Source organism: Gambusia affinis, linkage group LG02 (genome assembly GCF_019740435.1).
Source record: "Gambusia affinis linkage group LG02, SWU_Gaff_1.0, whole genome shotgun sequence".
Classification (NCBI taxonomy): domain Eukaryota; kingdom Metazoa; phylum Chordata; class Actinopteri; order Cyprinodontiformes; family Poeciliidae; genus Gambusia; species Gambusia affinis.
Window position 1 is genome coordinate 27,673,212 of NC_057869.1, and position 13,882 is coordinate 27,687,093.

The 13,882-nt window shown below is 38.4% G+C and overlaps 1 protein-coding gene across 10 annotated transcripts in view; it reads right to left on the reverse strand.

The window, feature by feature from the left end:
* Positions 1–13,882, reverse strand: part of LOC122820862 (A-kinase anchor protein 13) — a 135,266-nt gene that overhangs the window by 105,152 nt on the left and 16,232 nt on the right. For 7 of the 10 annotated variants that reach the window (XM_044098588.1, XM_044098518.1, XM_044098526.1 and 4 more), the window contains one exon: positions 1,960–2,003. In XM_044098588.1, coding sequence (XP_043954523.1) covers positions 1,960–1,992 — 33 coding nt within the window. In that variant the 5' untranslated portion in view covers positions 1,993–2,003. Of the gene's footprint in view, positions 1–1,959; positions 2,004–9,177; positions 9,248–13,882 lie in introns of all 10 variants that reach the window. The other 3 variants (XM_044098550.1, XM_044098579.1, XM_044098560.1) reach the window with 1 other exon arrangement.

The window sequence follows — 13,882 nt, forward strand, 5'->3', positions numbered from 1 at the left end:
CTGTTAATGCAGCAAATTTGCATTCGCTACAACATTCAGTGAATATGAATCACCTTCTATAATATACGCCTTGAACTTCTATATCTGTACTCAGTGCACACCTAATTTAACATGTCCAAAAAATTTATTTTTCATCTGCTTACCAATTATGTGTCAGCTTATTACATTAAAGTCAAATAATAGCGACTGAAATCTGTGGCGATAACGTACCAAAGGGTATGAATATTTTTGAATGACACTGCAACAATATAACCATTTTCCTTCGACTTAGACGATTAAACACATTTAGTTTCTGTTTTAAAGCACTGACACACTGAAGCAGTTCCTAAAACCTGAGGCCTAATGGGGCCTAACCACCCGCCTGGTCTCAGTGAAGAGTCAGATTGTAAATCACAGATGACATTATCTGGCTGGTAAATGAGTTAGCAAGTCAACTCTTTAAATGCACACACACACTCTCTTCCATATCTTATATCTGCGTCGTGTGTGTACCTCCTCTCCCTGCCTAGTGAGTAGGAGAGCAGTGGAACCACAAAAGCACCAACTCAGAAATATCCCTACTGCGCTCACACAGGCGCACACTTCATTGATTTTGTATCAACATATTCAGGAGCCACAAGAGCAACTGCATACATTTTGGAGTAATTTGTAAGGAGATCAAACTGAAACACTTAATGTATGAGGAGTAAAGGCAGCAAATGTGTAACCAAAGAGTAATTAGTAGAATGAAGCCAGCTTTAAGTGGATATTAGAGCATCTGCAGGGTTTGGGACACGTTCTGTTTGAACAACTGAGCAAATTGTGTTGGAGAATTTTTAATTCCTCCCATTCAGAGCCGGCACCGACACGCATCCTGAGCAGGAAACCAGACAAATTATTAGCTTGATCGACCCCGACGAGTAACAACACTCAGAAATTCAATATTTGCTTCGATAGTGAATGCACCAAATGGAAGCAGGACAACCAGGGTTTGTTGACAGCATCACTCTTCGGTGTGGATGCAGTTACTGAGCAAATGTCTTCCATATTTCTCATGTCATTGCCTTGCTCCCTACTCATGTTGCCCTTTTAAATAATTAATTGTTAAATTTGTTTAATGCAAACATTAAACATGCTGATTTTGGGAAAAAAGACTAATGTTTTCTACTAAAACGTTTTAAGCCGTAGGATGATAATTTTTTTTGGCTGCATAAAAAGTTGGGTTTTTCATAAAACTACAACAAAAACAGTTTTTTCACATTGTGGGAGTCGTGTGGATAAACAACCGGATATTACTACTGGGGGAAAAGAAAAAGAAGACGACAGGAAGTGGTTGGAGTGTATGGAAGCCCATTTCCGCCACTCTGATAAAAAAAAAAAACATATCTAATTAAAATGAGATAGTAATTTCAGTATAATAATATAACTATCTTAACATAAGTTAAAAAGTTATGTCATTATAATGGTATGTTTTTTTGTTTTTTTTTACAGAGTGGTGGAAAACGGGCTTCCATTGGAAGCCATTTAGTCCATTTTAGTGACTTATCACATGAAAAAACGTATTCACCTGTGGTTTTAATTACGGTTCTTATTTTATGGAAACAGATGCAGTTTCTGCATCTAAAAATAAATAAATAAATAAATAAATAAATAAAAGATGCATAAAAATTTAAATTAAAATTGTAACCTGCGAGTGGGGCTGAGCAACAAATCAATTGTATCGATTAGTCAACCTTTTTCTTTTTGAAGATTTAATTTTTGGAAAATCCAAAATTAATGACGGATGGAGCTAGTTAAAAGTTTACGCTGCGCTGACCTGACAGGCTTCCCTATTCACACAGAGCAGCAGCCACACGGACCAGAAAATGGAAGGACTTAAATATGTAAACAACACGGTGTTTGTTTGTGCGAGAGGAGGAAGCACAACTGGAGAAACTGCATCAAGTGCACAAAAGAGCCACTGTGATTAGTGATACTTACATACAAAGGAGCTTGCTGTGGATTGAGTTTCATGTCCCTGGACACTGAAAAGAGAAGAACAAATTACGGGTTAGCGGTTGTGGGATGCTCGTCATTGTCTCTGCATTCTGTTTTAAAAACAATGGAAATTCTTCAGAAGGGCACAAAAAAGGGTTGTAAACACGAGATTATCATTTCAGCACTTTGGAAATCTTGTTGACGGAAACACTTGGACAAAGAAAGCCTCCTCTCTGATGAATTAGTTTTAGCTCAACGTCAACTGAGCTGCAAACGGCAAGAAAGGCTTCGCAGCGAAGCTCTTGGAAAATGTATGCCATAAATTCAATGCCTTGATTTGTTTCTTTATGATTCACTCACTTAGACATCAGTCACCTTTACGAAGTTTCCTTCCTGCTAGTCAGACAAGCTTTTGAAAGTGGCCTCATGAATCCTGAAGAACGCGCAGCTTTCACATCAGACAAACTGATTTTAAAGCTTTAATGTAAACATAACTATCTCACAATTACTCATTCTCATCCTAAATCACTTTGCAACCAGTGAATGCACCATGGTTAAGTCCCAGCATGACCCCGTGACGCTTTGTCATCGATGACGAGTCACTGCAACTCAAGTTAAGTTATTTTTTTTTTTGCTATCAGTGAGTCATCAAGAGAGGAAACACAGAGGAGAAGAAGTTATTTGGAGGGGGTTTTCTTTTCAGACCAAAAGGGAGAAGAAGATTTTCAGCAGATAACAGGGAAGCTGAAGGCAGTACAGCAGAGACGCTCCGGCTTTATGCCACACTCTCTGTTTACAGCTTGAAAAGTTGGTCGTGAACTATAACTGCTTGAAACCAATGGCATGAAAAAAAATTATTTATCTTTGAGTTACAGCTCCATCTACAATCAACATCAAAATTCAGTTTCCTGACACTTTCTAGTTGTTTATTGTGTGCAGAGTATACTATGTGAAGTCCTCAGCCAGTTCAGCAATTGGTTACCATGGAGACTGAATGAGTTGGAAAAGAGACATTGCTGAACAAAATCTAAAAAAAATGTATATCTTTGGAACTGTTGTTGCTGGATTAGTTCTACACTTCTAATCAACAGAAAAAGCTTAATAAATAGATTTGAGATAAAAACATATCTGTCCAAGCAAGTAAAAAAAACAAACAAGAAAATAAAATTAATTAAAAAATATATATTTTTTTTGATCCAACATTGAAAGTCAAAACACAGCATCCAGGAATCTACAAAGTAGTTTAAGAACTGTCGTCCTAACCGGAGATGATCAACTTTGTGTCATTTGCATCAAATATTGTCAGCTGCGGAGAACGCCGTGCTTTTAATGTGATGCGACGCCGCGCATAATTCAGCAGACAGCTCTGCTAATCCCAGTTTTATCAGATCACACACCCACACTTCAGTAACTTCTCGTCTCAAGACGTCAAGGTATCAGACGAAAACCACGTATTTCAGACGAATTTTAATTCGTCTGAAATACCATGACAGCAACTAATGTTTGACGTTGAATGAGTAAAATCCACAGGAGAAAATGCAGATGTGAGATTAATGCAAGAGAACAATTACCTGTCAGGGAGTGACACAGAAGTAGAGGCAGATCAAATTGATAAAAACCAGGCGGCTCTGATATGCTGCAGTGATACAGCACATTTTGTTACAAGTTTAGTGGAAGAACCTTCTATCAAAGGTGAGCACATCATCAACATCGGTATCGGGCAATTTTCTAACATATCAGTATGGGTCCGATAAGTGAAACTTGGGCCGATGCTCATTTTCATCTTGTTACTGTTTGTGTTTCAGGAGGGCGTTGGCCTTGTGGCATTTATTTGGTCTTGTGACAGTGACGTGATTATGGGGGTGTTTCACTCAAGCAGGGAAGCGACATCAGTAGTGTAGTGACCTTGCAGAAAATTGGTAAATACACGGGAAATAAATAAACAGGAATATTAATAGATCTTACTTTAAATGAACAGTAATATTGAGAACGTGCAGAAAGAACAGTAATGTGAACAGTTAAGTTGCACCTGGAAATCCCCCACTCTCATCACAGGAGTCACTAGACCAAAACATGCTCACCCACACTCTCTCACACCCTTCAAACGAAGCTGCCAGTTCCCTACCTGTGCTGGTTTGTTAGTTTGGATAAACCTGCCTCTTCCAATCACCAGCTGGTTTATTAGCAAGCAGAGGCAGGATAACAAAGCCACAAAAACACTAGTTTGCCTCTTCTAGAAGGGCTTACGCAGTCCCGGGATCACTTGTCAGAATTACATGGAACATGTTTGACTCCTCTACTCCCAAGTCTGGAAAAAGCGAGGCCCTAAAGTCGGCGTCAGGACACAAGGTCAGAAGTAGTGGGTGTGTAATTGCTTTAAAAACAAAAGGTGTAACAGCTATATACTTGATCAACAAATGGGTTGGAAACCTTTCTGCTGAACCCTCCCGAACAGAGCTTGGCTTGAGCTCACGTTCGCCGAAGAGTCAAGGATCTGTTCAGCTCCGAGCCCCCGTGTTCTCCTCTGTTATTTGCGGAGACAATTTTCTTTTGTTTGCCGTTCCCTGGCACTAAAACAAGTCCTTGCTTCTGGCCCTGGTGGTTAGCGGCGCATTAATCACATCAACCACACAGCGGGGGAGGCGGCGACAAAAGGCCAGGACCTAATGAGTTCAGCAGAGAGAGAGAACGAGAGAGAGCTCCAGAGTCAACAGAGCACAACACAATTCACTTTCTGCAGCCCAGTCCAAACATTTTTCCAATTTTCTGCTAAATGTACAGGCCTGAGCTCGAATTAGGCAGATCAGGTAAGGGGATAATCAGCAGCTCTAATAATACTCTGGAGGCTAATCCTCTTGCCTTAAGTGCACTGGGCCAGGGACCAGCTCCCTCACGACACACACAGCACTCACTCATAAGACTCAAATCATGTCCGCCGGCTCTTTGTGCTTTTTTACATTTATATCCCCTTGTCATCTGCTGGCTCTCACGTCCTCGTTATTTTACTCTGACGGCGTCTTCGAGGCCACGGTGTGATCCAGCTTGCGGCACAATAGGGCAAATATTTACAAGATGCATTGCCACATTCACAGTATTCACCGGCGAGGATGGAGCCGATAACATTTGTTCACCTGAGGACGGCCGCTGCGTCCTTTATCGCCCCCAGTCCTGTTTGACATTCTCCACACATTCGCACCAGTGGTGATGGCAGCTCAGGCTGCCGGTGTGACTGCCGCTTTTTCACATTTGTTAAGGGAAAAGAACGACCGCTGTGACACCTGGGATCTCAGACAGGCGGGGGAAAATCTGCAGGAGCATCAGAAACTGTGAATCCGTCGGAGTTATTACAGTATTTTCTTTTCTACTGAACGGTTTTGATGATTATCGCGATCTGGTTTTGAATTATGAGTTTCTGTGAGTAAAACTGAAAAAAGCTTCACTTTCTATTGTACAAAAGGGCAAATTGGTTTGAATACAAGCAGAAAACAATGAAAATTTATTTTACTCAACTGTTTGTTTTTTGTTTTAAATCTCTTAAAATCGCCCACTCCCAGTTAAGTCAAATCATTGCCTTTTTACTACCCAGACCCAAAGGGACCCACTGATTGCCATTTTTGGAGTTCCAGTGACCATGCTAGACGCTGTATTTTACTTCCCCCTTTTCTACGTTATTATGGCTCAACACTGCTGGAACATTTTTGAGGGTAGAAAGAAATTTCACTAGCAGTGAAGGGTAGTTCTGCAAAAGTGGATTTTTTTTTTGTTGGAAAAGCGTGAGCTATTTAAGATCAGTGGATTACATCGGTTTAACATGCAAATATCGGCAGACTGCCGATCTCCCAAACTGAAGAAAATCGGGGCTGATTATTGGTGCATCCTTACCCGTCTGTCTCACTGATTTTATTTTTTTTAATCATTGTTATATTTGAACTAATTATCAAAATTGTTTTATTTAACAACGCTTGTATTAAACTGCTCATCTTCATTTACAGACCAAAATTGGTGGGAGATCTTCGTTTTTATGCATGTAATAAATTAGGAAAAATGAAATGATTTTTTAGTATTTTACTGGGAATTATTGATAAGACAACAGGAAAAACAGATCAATTCTGATCTCCGGCCGACAGATTGTCTAGTTCCAATAAGCTGCAAGGTCCTGTGTATTTTTACAGAGAAAGTGGAACATTTTCTCTGATCAATCTATACGGAAACGTATTAATAAGATAAGTTAGCGGCCACATTTTAGTTACTGCAGAGAGTCCAAAGGTACAAAATAAGCAATTACAGTTCAACACACTTAATCAACACACAGTATGAGTTTAGGACCATTTCAAAACAGGCAAACTTCAGATGGGTGACCATTTACGATCAAAGGAAATTGACTCAGCTTTGCTACAATGTGTGTAGATGTAATTGCCCCTCCACTGGTTTGTCCGGATGTATTACACCATTCCACAGCTAAGCCAGAGTTCCCCAACTTCCTCTTGGGTGTGACTGCTGAGCTAAACTTCCCAGTCAGTCTGAAGTACCAAAAATGTCCAGCCATCTGAGATGGTCCAAGCTGGAACATTTACATTTCTTTTTGTTTTGCTTCCAAATGAAATGCCCCACTTGGACTGAACCTGGGGTTCCCAAACTTTTCCAAGCCTTGGCCCCTAAACAGCATAGACCCCTGAGGGACCCAGTTTGAAAAGCATCAGAACATGCTAGAAAATGTGTAAAGAAACAAAAACTTTTAGAATGTTTTTTCTCACTTTTATGCTCTATTTTGTAATAATTACATTAGGTAAGCATAAATGTTTCCTCCTGCCTTCTGATTTTAGTTGGGCATGAGTTCTTAGTGGATTGTTTTGGAGCAGCGTCCTCCACAGAGGGGCTGCTGGACGGTCCCTTCTGCCTTTTTCTTTAAAGAAACCTTTCCATTTTCCGCTTGCTGTGCTAGCTTGAGAAGCAAAGCAGCTTGATAAATTTAGCAATCAGCCAATCAGGATAGGAAGGCATATAATATTTCAATAAGTTAATCTTAGTTATATTTTTTGTCTTTTTTTGGCTAAAACTAAAACTTAAAATTTGACAATAAATTAAAATTTAAAATTTCAGAAAAATTCATTTCATTTATGCATTTTTTATTTTTTTTTCCCATATGACCTCCAGCTTTCTGAGGCCGAAACACTGGAGTAAACAACAGAAGTTTGAGCACAAAACCAAAAACATCCATCTGAGAAACCTCTGCAAACCGATGATTAAAGAAGGGTAGGTTGAGCATTCAAAGACTGTCAACTAACACCCTGAAAGCCTGGTTCAAAATGTACAACACCACCACAATTAAATGGATGTAATATATAGAAACCTCCTAGCAATCTCCAACAGTGTCTCTCTATATCACCCTTGGAAACATTTCTGATACTTCACTGCTGTGGGATGTGCCACGGTTGTTTTGCTTTCACCTGGGCTTTCGTGGATGCACACTCAAAAGTTATGCATGTGCAAACACTCTGCCGATGAAACACTTCTTAGCAAGTCATTTACAGTTCACACAGAGCGCCTAATGTCAGAGTGGCATTCATTTCCAGTTGGTCAAGTTCTCATTGATCGATGTAGCAAGTGGATGTAAATTGAAATCTCCATTCCTCTGAAGGTGAGGTGTCCATCAAAAGATGTTGGGTGTATCTTTAACATATCTGTTTAAATGACAGTGTAGGTAAAACAAGACTGTTAAGTTAACAACCCTGTGTGTTAGGAATGTGTAGATTTTCTCCAGACATTTGACTAAATCTATTAAATTTGCACTACAAGAAGTGCCTCGCATCACTGCTTCCTTAAAAGGACTCAAAACCAAGAAAGAAAAAAAAAAAAAATAATGCTCTTCACCACAATTGGATGATTTTCAACTCAGTCAGCCTTGGAAGATGACCAGTCTTGTTGGACTCTCAAAAGTTTATTTTTTCCCTTTGAGCTCTGAGAACATACAAAGCACTACTGGGTCAAACTGACAACAAAACTCATTTTCAAGATCAGCGAGGTGTTGTTTTTTTTGTTTGTTTGTTTGTTTTTTTCAAAATGAAGTCAGATAATACAGAGAGAAAGTAAGACATTTAAATAAATCCTGAATTGTCTACAAAGCACTTTGTGGAATCACTCAGGCTGCAAAAGAATGAGAGAGATAGGAAAACTTTAAAGAGATAACAATAAGGTTGAACAAAGTGCAGAAAATTTGCTCTTTTTATCCTTTTGTGCTTTCAACAGTCATGAGGAATGACAGATTTTGGCAATATCAGAGTTGAACTAAGAGTCTACATACATTCCCTAGGCAAAAACAGATAACTATTGTTTTTGTAATGTAAACTGCACTAGCTGTGCTAATCACTTTTTTTTTTATATATCAGTGAACGCCTATTTTACAGATACTTCTGACACGCAGCTGCTTTCACTGTTTTTAGATTTCTTTATATTCAATTTTAAAAAGTGTACCACAGGTTATACAAAACCTTTCTGCTTTTACAGCTGCTAAGGTTAACAAATGTGAATTGTTCAGCAGCACTTACATTCTTTGCCCTTTTCTTGACAAAGATCAGTTTGTTTCTTTTTTACATTAGCAAGGAAACAAGGACTAGATTTTTATAGTAGCTTGAAAATATCAGACATGATATAAAGCTGTACCGTGTTCCGGGAACATAATTTCATAGTCCTCAGATAACACAATCACATTGAGTAATACTTAAAATTAAAATCTGGTTGTTACAGCTCATTTTCCAACTGTAGGTCCCACATGACACACACTTCAACACAGCTACAATCCCATGCAGCTAACAGTTGGTGGCACAATGCTAGCTATCCCAAGACAGCTAATCGGAAAAGCTAACAAAAGTTTGAGTCGACTATCTGGTAATGCCATCACAAGATGAAACAAAATATCTGCATTGTAGTTATGCTGCTTTCACCAACACTCATTCATACCTAGAATTATCAGGGTTGCTAATCCTAACCTCTACCAGTAACCTCTAACTATACTCCTGGTATTACTTCTGGTTTTTAATCTTCAGATCTGAAATCAAGTCCGATTAAATCCCACCCAATTACAGCAATGAGCTAAAACAGGCAACAAAATAGGGCGGCCTAATTCGGTGATCTGACGTCCACAACAACTTCTTTCAGTGGAAGGAGAACGAGTCACCGATTATGATCATGTGTTAACAAAATGTAAAAATGTTTGTCGAGTACCTGCTCTTCTAGTGCCACGGATACATTTTCTTCCTCCATGCAGAACGGCTCATCCGGTCCAACAGTTCCTCTTGAGCAACAAACGTTCAAGAAGAAAAGACAGGGGACTTTTAAAATAGCAATGCACATGTTAGCCATCTCCAACTTCAATTCCTGTTGCAGGAAACTGCAGAACGTTTTGGGTGAGCAAGTTCAAGACAATTGGCTGCTACAAGATATGCTGCATGAGGAGGCTAGTACCTGGACTTTGAAGTCAAGTTACAGTCTGCTTGTAAGATAATATCTTCTGAAACTGAAAAGGAAACCTCTGAAACCAGTCCTTCAACTGGCATTGCTGTTGTAACCACAAGAAACAAAGAATACAACAATTTTATGTCCCGGACTCAGCCGCTTTTGCATTTTTTTGCATGTGTGCGTGTGTGTGAAATACATAACAATTGGTAAAAAAAGAAAAAGCATGCACTAGCATTCTATTAAACTTGCCTCTTTATCTTAGTAATGCTGGTTTCTCAGAAAGGCAGGAAAAAAGACGTTTAGGGGAGAAAAAAAACCCCACATTTTTAAATCCAAAGTCATTCTTTGGTAATAGAAGAACCTTGAGAAATAATATCCCTAAACTCCCCCTACGGCTACCCAACACCTGCTTAGAGAGATTACACAAGCCATTAACTCCATCTAAAACACTGGGTGCCACCAGCTTTCAGCCAAGCTTCTTACGCGTCTCCGTTATGGCACAAACTGCCACTATGACACAGTTTTCTTCCTCTGATGCAAACAAAAAAGAAAAGAAAGAGGAAAAAAAAAGCTGCAAAGACACAGCCACAATCAAGTGCTTGGATGTGACAAATGGGTCAATAAATCAAAAGGGGGAAAAAGAGGATTTTGGTTGAAGAGAGGTAATATAGACCCGTCATGTCTTTCACAGTTCACTGGGCTATCAAAATAAACCATTACAGCCATGTGACTTCAGCATGAATGGGACAATGAATAGGATTAGCTTCACAAGTGATTAATCGGACTGTCTCCTGACCCTCCTTAATAATCAGCTGAGGATTCTCTAATGCAGCCACATGGACAAAACGCCCTGCGGCTGTGTATCGGCTAATATTTGGCATTACTCTTGTCATGCGAATATGTAGCTTGTGAAGAGCCATCTTTTTCTTTTAATGGGAATATGCTACAAAAACATATGGCAAGAAGACAGACAATAGGGTTCATATAGGTAATCACTCTCTTTAAACTCAACATTGTCAGCTATAGTACTGATTAGAAGGTTCGTCTTAGCTGGTTAATTAACTGGGTCTAATTATTTTGGCCGACAGACTTTCTAACTCTCATAGGCTGTTTATTTCAACAACCTTACCTAGAAAACTGAACTCCATGTTCAATGTGTTTGCTATATTTTCAAGAGATTTAAGCTTTGAAGCAAATAATTTGATTTATTTCAAGTTATTCGAAATATATCAAGTAACGTCATTCTTTCCTGTCCTTCTGAAATAAATCAGTTAATCACATTTTATAATCATTAAGGCTGTCGCAATAAATGTTGCCGAACAATCATTTGTCCCTGAAGTTATTGTAATTAGCGATAATGGTGTTTTCAGGTCATTTTCAAGTATCATAATGGCAATGGCATAATATCGCAAAAACACATTATCAAAGATAAACTTTAACTTCCAGTGAACATTTAACACTGGAACTGGAATATATTTTAAATATTCCAAATAAACAGACAAACAGAAACAACAAATACAGGTAATTATGAAGCCTCTCTAAACAAAATTGTTCTTCAAAACTTAGATTGGTAGTGTGGACCAATGGCCCACAATGAAGACTTTTGTCTTCGTTTTTTTGGCAGAAAGAGAGACAGAAAAGACAAAAATGATGATGCAAAAGAAAACTATTGAGCTCGTGTTAATTTATAATGCGATTAATTAATTTATTGCTTTTTGCAACAGGTCTAATAATCAACAAAAATATTCAGAGCTACAAAAGGTAAGTGGTCACATATCAATACTGTTTATTTTTGATACATGGGTACAGTGGTAGATCCCTTCTAACTTATAAGAACTTACAACTTCCTACCTTACTAGGTCAAACACCAAATATATTAATAATAAGCATTAATACATAAAATGGAAACCTTTTCAGAACTGCAGAAGCTAACATCTTTAGTCTTCCTTATTTCCACTGTACAGTCAATCAGCGCCCTTCAAAATAAATGACACCACGGATTAGCTGCTCTGCAAACGCCAGTCAATATCATGTCACTGACCAAAGCACTTTCAGGTTCCCAAGCTGCATTTTCTTTACAATATTTGAGATGTGCTCTCTAAAACGTTTTGCGCAAATAATTTAGATAATAATAATAAAGCTCAAATTTGTTAAAAAAATTTATTCTCATTGAGTGTCCGAGTTTTCTGTAACTTCTTTAGGGATCCACACTAACTTCTTTTTATTAAAACAAATGCAGATAACCGATTTTAACCAGTAGCTGGCAACATACTGGGAAATAAGAAAGGCTAATAAGCAAAAATGTAAGGCTGCAACATCGGCAATCTAAACAAATTCAAAAACAGTTTACCTTTTAATAGATGTTTTACAATTTTGAAATGAAAAACTACTCAGCAAATATTTACCAATATTAGTTTTCCAAATTTCAGTACAATTGTTTAGTAAAAGATCAAACAAACCAGCCAATTAATTTGCCCTCAAACCCTTGAAATGTAAACCTTCTGAAAGCTATTTAGAAGAAAAATTTTAATGTACAACACCATGGAAGTATTAATACACAGTGAATGACTGAAATTTCACTAAACAGGAAATGATACCTCCACAAACACCCCATGTTTTCATTCCTCTGACAGACTTGTGAACATATTCAAATTACACAGCTTTATTTTTTTTAAACAAAAACCAGACGGACAAAGTCCTAGTAAAGTCCCATCAGTTCTTTGGAGACCACTGAAGACGGGAGGATTCTGACTGCAAACTGTTTTTGGGAATAAAGGTATTATGGTTTGACATTTAAAAGCCAACTGTGCAAGCCCCACAGCAAACCTACACCACAGTCCTAAACTATTGTGTTGGATTTCTTTAAAAAGTTTCATCATCACTACCAAAGACTATGTTCCCAACCACAGGCTGAATTTTCTGTAAAAAGCAGCAACTATTATGTCAACCCAACAGGTGCTCACAGCGTGGTAATAAAAAATAACAACCCAACCATTTCTTAAAAGGGTTGCTAGAAGAAACGTTTGATGATAGAAAGATAAACTGCCACAAGCAAGTCACCTTCAGTCACTGAAGAAAACGAATTCCAAGAAAGTGACGACGTCGTCACAGATCCTTCAGAAGAAAAGTACGAGCACAACAAGCAATATGAAACTTCACTTAAGTGTTTAATAGCCACAGAGCTTCTTGCTGCGGTCTTTCTAGGTCAAATGCCTCCCACAGGTCATTAATTAACTTGAGGAATGTCAATGCAGATCCGTGTTATTGGGACAACAGTTACCTGTGGCTGCCAGTTCGTGAAGCTTGGTGAATATAGTCGTGCTACTGTAACACAAATGCAGAAGACAAGCAAAGGGGGACTATGACCCAAAAATAGATCCGAGGTGTCATCCAACACCGGGACCGCAAGGACCTCGCTTAGGTCTTCACGAAAGGGTAGATCAGACTTTGTCCTCCACCTGTGCAGGTGTTAGCCCTCCAATATTAACTGGTAAGGACACCCTGGCCTAGAGACCTTGTTCTGTCAAACAAGATTTTTTTTTTTTTCTTTTTAAGTCCCCAGATTTATACATATGATAAGAAAACCAGAGGGGAAAAAAAAGAGAGTGAATGTTTAAAAGTCTATTTATTCGGGTTGGATGCTAACACAATACAGAGGTATATTTGGTTATTCAAAACATGTTTTCAGTCATTAAATACTATTGCAAACTTGATGTTGGCCACCCAAAGATAAATTAAAATTTGCTGCATTTGGTTTTGCCCTCAATGAAGAGTATACTTCTGGCAGTATAGGAGTTCCTGTTATGTAGCAGTATCGTTTACTCAATGGTGAGGCCTTGAGTTAACCACAATGATAGTAAGTTGAATTTGCAGGTAACTGCTCCTTCTGCCATGACGAGGCAACAATTTGGCTGTCAACTTGTACCTTTGCTGTCTTGGGCGTTCTGTACTTGACTTTTCAAGTGGTGTAAAATGACCACAGTTGATTTCATACCAACAATGCATTAATATTTACCTACAAGGCCAACATTTATGAAAACTGTTCCCTTATAGTCAACCAGAAGCAATGAAAACCAAAAGGTTTTCATCATCGCATTCTCGAAGGACAGATTGGACAAAATATTTGGTTGGACATATTTCAAGTGCCATGCATTCCACTCTGCATGCCAAGAATATATTTGCGTTTGTGGATGTTTCCTACTGCCTCAATGCACACAGTATGTATATTTTTGGTAGCCAAGATGCTACAAATCACAAAAAAAAAAATAGTTGGGAAACTGCAATGGCAAAAGATTTGGAAAATGTAGATTAGTCATAATTGACAACACAGCAATATTCAGCAATGGTTTTACCATGATGCGTTTTCCTGATATTGTGGAGTCCTATGTTCAACATGACTTCCTGTAAGAAAAAGTGATTATATAAATGTAATAAATAATATCTACCAGCAGATTTACTGGTAGATATTATC